At 37.4% G+C, this 11,038-nt stretch overlaps 1 protein-coding gene across 1 annotated transcript in view; it reads right to left on the bottom strand.

Moving 5' to 3' along the window:
• Positions 1-2,569: 2,569 nt before the first annotated feature.
• The window catches only part of LOC107567646 (leukemia inhibitory factor receptor-like), a 15,511-nt gene continuing 7,042 nt past the window's right edge, over positions 2,570-11,038 (bottom strand). Inside the window, exons 7-15 of the mRNA XM_016253356.1 lie at positions 9,127-9,277; positions 8,938-9,014; positions 6,317-6,515; positions 6,021-6,203; positions 5,113-5,214; positions 4,455-4,613; positions 3,847-3,999; positions 2,775-2,856; positions 2,570-2,675 (exon numbers count right to left, since the gene is read on the bottom strand). Coding sequence (XP_016108842.1) covers positions 2,570-2,675; positions 2,775-2,856; positions 3,847-3,999; positions 4,455-4,613; positions 5,113-5,214; positions 6,021-6,203; positions 6,317-6,515; positions 8,938-9,014; positions 9,127-9,277 — 1,212 coding nt within the window. The remainder of the gene's footprint in view (positions 2,676-2,774; positions 2,857-3,846; positions 4,000-4,454; positions 4,614-5,112; positions 5,215-6,020; positions 6,204-6,316; positions 6,516-8,937; positions 9,015-9,126; positions 9,278-11,038) is intronic.

Here is an 11,038-nt window from a genome sequence, read left to right as displayed (position 1 = left end):
ACTGATTTCTATTCGTGTCCTCTTTTGGAAGGCCAAACAAAGTAGTTTCGCTTTCACAACAAAACACACGGCGGGCTAGAGTGAGCAGAGGCGGGCGGGTTTGAGAATGGCGCGGCCGGTGGATTCGACAAAGGAGTGTCCGGCGGGCTTGCAGCAAGCACATGTGACGACCCCGGGCTGGACTCCGCTTCGTCCTCTTTTGGAAGACCAAACAAAGTAGTTTCGCTTTCACAACGAAGCACACAGCGTCTTCACGACATGGCTGCAACGTCAACAATACTACAGCGAGAATAAAAGTTACGCCGCCTTTCTTTGCGTGAACATTTGGGCGGCGTTATGCAAATCTTCCCACATAGTGAGGTAGATATGTGGGGGCGTGTTAGAACGAGCCGTATTAGGTAGGCGTGGTTGACTCTTAACTTTTATAAAGAATATCTCTTTGGATTTGAGACTTTAGTCGTTGCAACTTTACAGATCTTCTTTATGCACCAAGAGCTTGTAACACTCCAAAGAGAAAGGAAAAATTGAAATCGCATCATATGACCCCTTTAAATTTTCATGACAATAATAGTCCTGAAAACAGGCTTAACTTTTTTTTCTTCTGTAAAATATATATATATATATTATTTTGTTTGTTTGTTTGCTATTCGAGCTGATGGTCTAGTCAAAATGATTTTCTCTTGTAATCGACAGTATTCGCCAATGCCCTTGATAGTGAAACTTATTTCGAACCTGGAATATTTCTTTAAGCTGCCAAAACACTGGTTTAGAAAGAGTTCAAGTATTATCTTAGACGTGTTGTCTAGATATTGCTATCCTTTGAAATGCATTTAATCCCAATGTGTTCCCTTAAACGTGCACCAAACCTGCACTGAACCGTCTGACATGTTAAAACACTGGCACAGAGGTATTCGGTTCTTCTGCCGATCGTAGTAGTCTTGTAGTTTTTGCATTGTCTTTTAATGTTCTCGACATGTTCCTGATGTTCACACAACGCACTGATCGAATCCATCTTTCCTATTCTCCCGAAACCATGTGTAGATTGCATGCTGAATTGACACAAACCCAGTTGCTTATTTATTAACTGCTAGACCTTTTGTTGATATTTGTCTCGGCGCTGCTGCTACTGCCTTCAACTGACTGCGATCTGATTGGCTGAAGAGAGCGTGCCACGGCTTTGGCCTGGGCTATGGATCTGTACCATAGTGGCGTGAGACAGAAAAGAGATGACAAAAATATATATTTATATTTTTCCTTAAAGATGATATTGCAAGAGATGGTGTTATTTAAAGGACTTTAGTTTTGTGTTTTTGCCTGAGTTGTGGTTTCCCTTGTAAAGTGTGTACAGTGTGTGTTTGGGCACTTTCAGCCCTGGAAAAATCTTAGTCTTATCAAAGGGATAAATAATTAAAGAGGAAAGCTCATGAGTGCATCTGTGTGGTTTGAGTGCATGAGTATGTGCAGGCATTAGTACTAGACTGTGCCGACTTTATGTAGAAACATTTATAAAAAGACTATTTTTTGACACAATATATAGTCAAATGCACTTTGATGTGAAGTAGTAACATTTTACCAAGAGAGTTTGTTCTGGACTAACAGTGAGCAATACTTAAACAGCATTATTATATGCATTAAACAGCATTTATTAATCTTGGTAATGTTACACTACACTAGCATTCAAAAATAATAAGGTTAAAAAGATTTCTATTTCAAAAAAATGCTGCGCTTTTAAACTTTCTATTCCTCAGAAGTCACCGTTTCCACAAAAATATGAAGCAGCAGTTTTCCATATTGATAAGAAATGTTCCTTAAGCAGCAAATCAGCATATTATGATGATTTCTGAAGGATTATGTGACACTGAAGACTGGAGTAATGATGCTGAAAATTCAGCTTTGCCATCACAGGAATACATTACACTTTAAAATACATTCAAATAGAAAACAGCTCTATGAAATTATAATTATATTTCATAATATTATTGTTTTTACTATATTTTTGTCCAAAAAATATTAAATAAATATTAGAAGTAAATATTTTGTAGCAAATTTGTAATAAAACTGTACAATAAAATATACATATTATGGTAAAAAAAAAATTGTGAGCATAATATTGAAAAAAAAACAATACAAATCCCAAACTTTTGAACGGTAATGTACATTTTTCACATTACAAGTTCTAAATTGTTTATTGTTCATGATACATAATGCAAAGTGTTTCCCATAAAGCGTATAATTACACAGAGTAACGCTGCGTGTTTCTAAGCATTTCAGGGAACCTTTAACTTCATGTACAAAAATAACAAAAACTGAAATAAAAATGGACTAAAAAGAACCAATTAAGATGACAAAAACAAACTTTACTAAATTATTCAAACTAAAACTTTAAAAGAAAAATGTAAAAACTAATTCAGAATATTAATAAAAAGCAATAACAGTATCTCAGTTATACTAAAATAACACACTGTCCCAGCATCACATGTTGCAGATTGCCCAGAGACCCTCTAAAACCAGCCAAAAGACCAGCCTGCCCAATTTAGCTGTGAAAAGAAATCGAGGCAATGCAGTTACATTATTGTACAGCATCAATGTAATGAATTACTTCATAAAGATCTTCATCCAGGTCCAGTGCTTTTACGTGCAGAAAGCCGAACGATTCTTCTGGAAATCCTCTTATCCTGGAAACGGTGGAGAAAGACGTCATCAGTTTCAGTGCTCCACAGGTGAGAAGAACAGTCCATCAGCTCACAGCACATACTGTACATCAGCACACTTACAGGTTTCTGTACGACCACAGACAAACACAACAACCGAGCAAAACCACGAGAGGAACCAGAACCTTGACCGTCAGCAGGTACACTGTGGACAGAATTATTATCCCCATTATAATTCAACATTATGAAATGACCTGTCCACTCACTGTGAATATGCAAACAAGATTTTGTATAGAAATAAAGCGTTTCTATAGAGCTATTCACAACACTGTGGACAGAATTATTATCCCCATTATAATTCAACATTATGAAATGACCTGTCCACTCACTGTGAATTACTATTAGAGAATTAGAGCTATTCACACACATAATCCGGCTACTTTGCATTTGTGGGAAAGTTGTCAAATATTGAATTGATTTCGAGTCAGATTGAGTGTTTAGTTTTATTATTAGATTTTAGTTTCAAAAAGATATTACAAAAGATTTCTATTTCTAATAAATGCTGTACTTTTGAACTTTATCAAAGCATCCTGAAATAAAATCGATCATGGTTTCCATGAAAATATTAAGCTGTTTTAACACTGATGATAATAATAATCAGAAATGTTTCTTGAGCAGTAAATCAGCATATTAGAATGATTTCTGAAGGATCATGTGACACTGAAGACTGGAGGAATGATGCTGAAAATTCAGCTTTGCATCACAGGAATAAATTACATTTTAAAATAAATTATAATAGAAAACACTTATTTGAAATTGTAATATTTCACAATATTACTGTATTTTTAATCAAATAAATGCAGCCTTGGCGAACAGGAGAGACTTCCTCTAAAAACAACAAATTAACCTCTTGTAGTTCTAAACCATTTGTCCATAGAATAAAAGTAAGTGTAGTCCAATGTTGTTCGGACCCCAACATTTTCAGAAATATCTTTTATCTTCAACAAACGAAAGAAAGAAACTTGTATAGGTTTGGAATGACGCGAGGGTGAGTAAATGATGACAGGATTTTCATTTTTGGGCGAACTGTCCATTTAAAATAGAAGTACTTACTATAGAAGTCTTCTATTGTAAAACACCACTCAGACTATTTTCTGTTAGTGTGAATCTGGTTTGAATCAGTATCTGAGCTCACAGTTCTTTCTGGTTCTGAAGATGGCGGTGGTTTCCGGTCCGCAGCCTGCAGATGTACATGCTGCCAGCTGAAATGTGTACGGCCGGTCCTCCTCAAGACCACTGACTGTCCAGGACTTGCTGTGAGGATCGTCCACTGACTGTCTGAAGGAACCTGCCAGAACAAACAGGAAGGATGCATGTGATATAGAGAGGAGGGGGATTTAATGTGAGATTTATTTAGTCATGCTGTACTGCTGCAGTATACGGTCCAAAAATAGCTGCATTTGAAATCATATTGAGAATTTGAAATGAAAGTTTATTGAAACTTTTTTTTTTATGAGCCAATTGCCATTTGGTAAAGTCATTTTGTGCATTGGCTGGTCCAACATTAAATATAAGCTTTTTTAAATACCATTTTAGAATAAGAAACCACATTTATGGGGCTTGTTGATTCCAAATATTTAAATGTGAGGTTGGCAAGCAGTTTTTGCGATTTCTGGTTTTCCCTATTCAAGTAGACTTGGTCTTGGATGCCCAAAATAGCTGTGCGGAGGCAATGCAAATATGGAATATTTGAAAAGGGACTATATTGAAGGGGACTTTGTTAGAAAATAAGTTTAGACTTACTGAGATCGGCGCCGGCCTCTGAATGGTCTTGTACTATAATCACATATCCTGTGATGAATCCAGCGTGACTCGGATCCTTCTCATTGAAACTCCATTTCAGGTTTACAGATGACCATGTTAGATTTGGGCTAGAGTCCAGTGTAGGGCGCTGCGTGGGCTCTGAACAACACAAATAATATATGTGGTAATATTATTTCATAATATTAATGTGTTCTATTTCACAATTAAGATGTGAAAATTGTTGATTTCAATTTCTCAAACTGAAGACTTCAATTAGATGCATTTTCCATTGCAACATCACCTTATTTTGCAAAGCGGAAATGAGCAATTTTCTGTAAATGTGTGAGACTTCCCATTCATTAAATTATTAGAAGAATAAGAAAGTGCAGTGAACAGTAAAACTATTTGCACCACAAACCAGTGCATTTATGATTATGATGATATATTAAAATAATAATATGATAAAGTCTGCAGCATAACGGGCTGCTTTTGTACAGGTAAATTAAATTTGAGAGAATGACTCTGGAAGTCTTGCACATTCTGGTTACAAATGGCCGTGTCACTCTTACATCAAAAATAATGTGGATTGGCAGCTGTTTTGTGCTCTACTGTAAGGTCCTATAGATGCGTCGCATGTAAAGTGTGTGTGCACTCTTACTCTGTTCTTTTAAGTATCCGATCTGTTTCTCATGGCGTCGATGTCCCTCAGCGCTACACCCGTGGATTTCAAATTCATATAGAACTCCTGCTTTAAAGTCTCCTGTAAAAATGCAGTTTTATAGTGAATTTGAACAATTAATTCCAAAACGTTTTTTTATTTAAGAAGAACCAGAATTCACATGGTCTAGAAAAACCTGCATATATGAGGTAGCCTAATTTTAAAAGACTTAAAACTCAAAAATTAAAAAGTGACATTTACAGTAAAAAAAATGCAGTTGTGGATGGTAGAACTTTACAGTAAGAAGCAACATTTTAGGTTTTATGGATTAAACTTAGTCACAGTAAAAAAATTCAGTAACATATAAAGTTATTATAAAAAATTTTCACTGTAAATTAAAAGATGGGTTCTTTTCCACTTAAAACTGTGAATTTAACAGTATTTTACTGTAATATTACGTGAAATGCCCAGTTAGAGTGATTACAGTTTTTCCACTGTATATCATAAGGGAACTTGTCTTTAACAGGTTTTTACCATATCACTTTTACAGTCATTTACTCTTAAATAATAGATAATTCTTTATATATATATATATATATATATATATATACATACATTTTAGATGAAAAAGTTGCATTTAAATCTTGTTTCAATGTGTTTGTTATCAGATTCCCTTATCTGTAAAGGACACATGTAATGAAAATACAAAAGTATAACATGCAAGACAAATTAAAAAAATGCAAAAGCATATTTATGAAAACGCATGAATGCTGCCTGGCTCACTGTGTTTTAGAACAGAGCTTTTATATGCAACGCTGTCACATAGCCAGAAACATTAATGTTACTATTTTATTTTGATGGTGGTGGTTTTGTAAGAATATGGCATGATGTACAAACAGACTTTATACCTGCGTTCAGGTTTAAGGAGCTCTGATTAGCTGGGACTTTTCTCCACTGTAAGTTGCAGGGGAGTGCAATACCCAGCATGCACCACTCTACAATATAATCACACGTGGTGGTTGAGTCCCTCGTCCAGGTCAGCTGGAATCCCTTTTCATTACCCATAATCCTCTTCTCCCCCGGCATGCTGTCTGCATCAGTAACAACAGTCAGTTATCTGACGTTCTACAGGGCACCACATAAACAGTGCACAGAAAACACTTTAATATAGAGTATGAGGAAGCATGAGGTTTGTCAACCCTACATGCTAAAGGAAGAGTGATGTGGGCTGGTTCAGACAAGCCAGACTGAATGACGGCCCTCACGGTGATGTCACTCATATTGACATCTCTGGTTAGTTCCACCTGCGTCTGTGTGATGTTCATGCACACGCTCCTCTCTGTGTTTCTGTAGCTCACACACACCTCATAGGCTTCAATATATAACTCGGAGTCACTGCTGACCTGAGGAAGAGTGAACCGTGTTAACACAGATTGCTTGTACAAATGTTTGTGTTGCTATCTTCATTTTTGGCTATATATCAGCATGGCTGTGATTCAGCCGTAGGTAATCAAAGCAATATCACACGTCTACTCGTCTGATATTCCTCATATATATACAGTGGGTACGGAAAGTATTCAGACCCCCTTAAATTTTTCACTCTTTGTTATATTGCAGCCATTTGCTAAAATCATTTAAGTTAATTTTTTTTCCTCATTAATGTACACACAGCACCCCATATTGACAGAAAAACACAGAATTGTTGACATTTTTGCAGATTTATTAAAAAAGAAAAACTGAAATATCACATGGTCCTAAGTATTCAGACCCTTTGCTCAGTATTTAGTAGAAGCACCCTTTTGATGTAATACAGCCATGAGTCTTTTTGGGAAAGATGCAACAAGTTTTTCACACCTGGATTTGGGGATCCTCTGCCATTCCTCCTTGCAGATCCTCTCCAGTTCTGTCAGGTTGGATGGTAAACGTTGGTGGACAGCCATTTTTAGGTCTCTCCAGAAATGCTCAATTGGGTTTAAGTCAGGGCTCTGGCTGGGCCATTCAAGAACAGTCACAGAGTTGTTGTGAAGCCACTCCTTCATTATTTTAGCTGTGTGCTTAAGGTCATTGTCTTGTTGGAAGGTAAACCTTCGGCCCAACCTGAGGTCCTGAGCACTCTGGAGAAGGATATCCCTGTACTTGGCCGCATTCATCTTTCCCTCAATTGCAACCAGTCGTCCTGTCCCTGCAGCTGAAAAACACCCCCACAGCATGATGCTGCCACCACCATGCTTCACTGCTGGGACTGTATTGGACAGGTGATGAGCAGTGCCTGGTTTTCCCCACACATACCGCTTAGAATTAAGGCCAAAAAGTTCCATCTTGGTCTCATCAGACCAGAGAATCTTATTCAGGTGTTTTTTAGCAAACTCCATGCGGGCTTTCATGTGTCTTGCACTGAGGAGAGGCTTCCGTCGGGCCACTCTGCCATAAAGCCCCGACTGGTGGAGGGCTGCAGTGATGGTTGACTTTCTACAACTTTCTCCCATCTCCCAACTGCATCTCTGGAGCTCAGCCACAGTGATCTTTGGGTTCTTCTTTACCTCTCTCACCAAGGCTCTTCTCCCCCGATAGCTCAGTTTGGCCAGACGGCCAGCTCTAGGAAGGGTTCTGGTCATCCCAAACGTCTTCCATTTAAGGAATGGAGGCCACTGTGCTCTTGGGAACCTTAAGTGCAGCAGAAATTTTTTTGTAACCTTGGCCAGATCTGTGCCTTGCCACAATTCTGTCTCTGAGCTCTTCAGGCAGTTCCTTTGACCTCATGATTCTCATTTGCTCTGACTTGCACTGTGAGCTGTAAGGTCTTATATAGCCAGGTGTGTGGCTTTCCTAATCAAGTCCAATCAGTATAATCAAACACAGCTGGACTCAAATGAAGGTGTAGAACCATCTCAAGGATGATCAGAAGAAATGGACAGCACCTGAGTTAAATATATGAGTGTCACAGCAAAGGGTCTGAATACTTAGGACCATGTGATATTTCAGTTTTTCTTTTTTAATCTGCAAAAATGTCAACAATTCTGTGTTTTTCTGTCAATATGGGGTGCTGTGTGCACATTGAGGAAAAAAAAATAACTTAAATGATTTTAGCAAATGGCTGCAATATAACAAAGAGTGAAAAATTTAAGGGGGTCTGAATACTTTCCGTACCCACTGTATATATATATATATATATATATATATATATATATATACATACACAGTGTGTATATATACACATTTAGCACTATTCGGGTGTACGCCGTGCTCAGAAAAAGTGCATGTCAGAACAGCACGCGAATGAAATGTTTAACCTACAAGGCTTTAAAGCACATGCAAATAATGTACTTTTGTGATTGCGAATAAATGCAGTGTCCCATGACTTAATATTTGATGTGAATGTACATCACTTTGTACAGTATATTGAGATGGAGGCGCCAAAACTGCAACTGATAGAATGTGTGCTGTAGCACGATACGATGATATTTCTTCAAAAGCAGATTGTGGAGACATTTTAATCAAAAATTGTGATATCGCACACCCTTAGTGGTAGCACAAAAATATTTGCTCTGATTTCAATCAATTTATGTTTAAAAAAAGGCAAAACATTTCATTTGAAATCTGTTCATAACTTAATTATAAATGAAAAAGTTGCTACCTGAATAATAAGACTATCGCCCCCTAGAGTGCTGAGGTTTGCTAACACCATAGTAATGCATGAACACACTGATTTTGTACATTGATTATTTTTCTTAGCCAAACAAAACCATACAGAGTCAATAACAATAACTGTACCACAATGTATGGCGAAAATTATAAGTTTGAAGAATGTCAAAAACGTAAACTTACTGTTTTCCACAGCAGTGTGACGGTGCGATTGGGATGGTCCCTGATTTGTCTCCACAGATCTATGGTCACTAGAGGCTCTGCAGAAAAAAAGAAGAAAAACTGATTTATATATAGTATCTATATTTTTGCATTTTCTTGCTGTGGTCTTCTGAGTGTTTATTGTGAATTCTCCCACGACCCTTTGCTTACCTGTGATGAATAGTCTTTGTGTTGTCCATCGGCCCCAGTCGTTCCCCTGTACTGCACAGCGCCCTCTAATGGAGTACTCCGTGCTGGGCTTCAGGTGCTGTAGTTTGAATGCGTAATACTGCATTGAGTCAGATCCATTCTGATCTAAAACCTGTAAGACAACAACAACACTTGAACACAGGATGTGCTCCAGCACTTCTGTAAGGTTCATTTTGTTTATCTGATATGGCAAGTCTTTTGATGAGAGATTTCACACTGTTAATCAAGCTTATGAAACTCCCTCTTGTCATATTTCTGATGCCATCACATTATTTGGAAATACAAAAACATGTTATGCAACAGGAAAACCACCTTAAAGAAAGAGGGTTTTGCTGAAAATTTACCCACCGTCAGGCCATCCAAGATGTCAATGCATTTGTTTTTTCATCTTAATAGATTTGGATACATTTATCATTACATTACTTGCTCACTAATAGATCCTCTGCAGTGAATGGGTGCCGCCAGTAATCCACACCACTCCAGTCCATCAGTTAACATTTTGTGAAGTGAAAAACTGCATGTTTGTAAGAAACAAATCCATCGTTAAGGCACTTTAAACTGTTGCTTCTGGCCAAAATACGAGTTCATAATCCATATTTGAACCGTTTTGAACCATTTGACTGTGCTTGATCTGTGCATATTTCTCTCCTGATTCAGAGAAGATGACATTTTCACTGGAGAAACCAGTATTATGGATAGAGGCCTCATATTTTATCCAGAAACCACAGTTAAAAACTTCTTAATGAGGGATTTGTTTCTTACAAACACACAGCTTTTCACTGTTGACACTAATTGATGGACTGGATTATTGTGATGTCTTTATCAGCTGTTTGGACTCTCATGCTGACGGCACCCATTCACTGCAGAGGATCCACTGGTGAGCAAGTGATAAAATACTACATTTCTCCAAATCTGTTACGATGAACAACAAACTCATCTACATCTTGGATGGCCTGAGGGTTAAACTGTCAGCAAATTTTCATTTTTGGCTGAACTAAACCTTTAATGTGATGCATTACCTGTTTTATCCCTTCTGGTTCAAGTTCAATCTGGCAAATCAGCAAAAGTCCTTTGAAACACCCATTCAGCTGCAAGATCACCAATGAATCAAACACGCCTGCTGTCACTTCAGGATGCTCAGGGACTGGAAAAACTGAGGTGAGATCAAATGGATGAGAAATTAAATGGATTGTTAACTTATGTATTTAGTCATTATTCATTTTCATGTTGTGGACAACACGATTATTTAAAGCAACTTGCATTGCACTTTTTATAAGGACAATGTCCCTGATTTAAAGAATCTTGATCTAGGGTATAATGGTGATAGTTCATATAGGATTTCAACTTACAACCTTTTGTTTATGATCTATCCCAGATCTTAAAACTATTCCACATCACTGAGGTATATGATCCTTCAAAGCTGCTATGAATTTAGTCTTCACGTAAAATGAACCATATTCACCTCTGTCTGTGATATTGAATACGTAGGTCTCACTCTCTTGCCCCAAACTATTTGTCACAAGTAATGTGGTGTTGTAGGTGATCTGCTGTTGGATGACATCAAAACCACAGGATGCATGATCTGTGCTCTCCACATTACAGCCGACAGCCTTTGAGTCACTGAATGCGAGGAGAAAATGGCATTAGATTGAACTCGTAATGAGTCAAAATTAAAATAAGTGTGACCCCGCTGAACACAGTTAACGGGATTGTTCAACAACAACAAAAAAGACAATTCAATCATCAATAATGTACTCTCTAGTCATTTCGAACCTATATGACCTTCTTATGAACCCAAGCAAAGATATTTTGAAAAATGAAATGACATTTTTTTTTGTGTGTGTTTTTTTCCTGCCCTTAAAATGAAAGTCAA

This window comes from Sinocyclocheilus grahami, unplaced genomic scaffold, assembly GCF_001515645.1.
Source record: "Sinocyclocheilus grahami isolate Dianchi unplaced genomic scaffold, SAMN03320097.WGS_v1.1 scaffold1177.1, whole genome shotgun sequence".
Lineage (NCBI taxonomy): Eukaryota > Metazoa > Chordata > Actinopteri > Cypriniformes > Cyprinidae > Sinocyclocheilus > Sinocyclocheilus grahami.
Note: the sequence above shows the minus strand (reverse complement) of the source record. Positions and strands in the feature narration are given on the sequence as shown.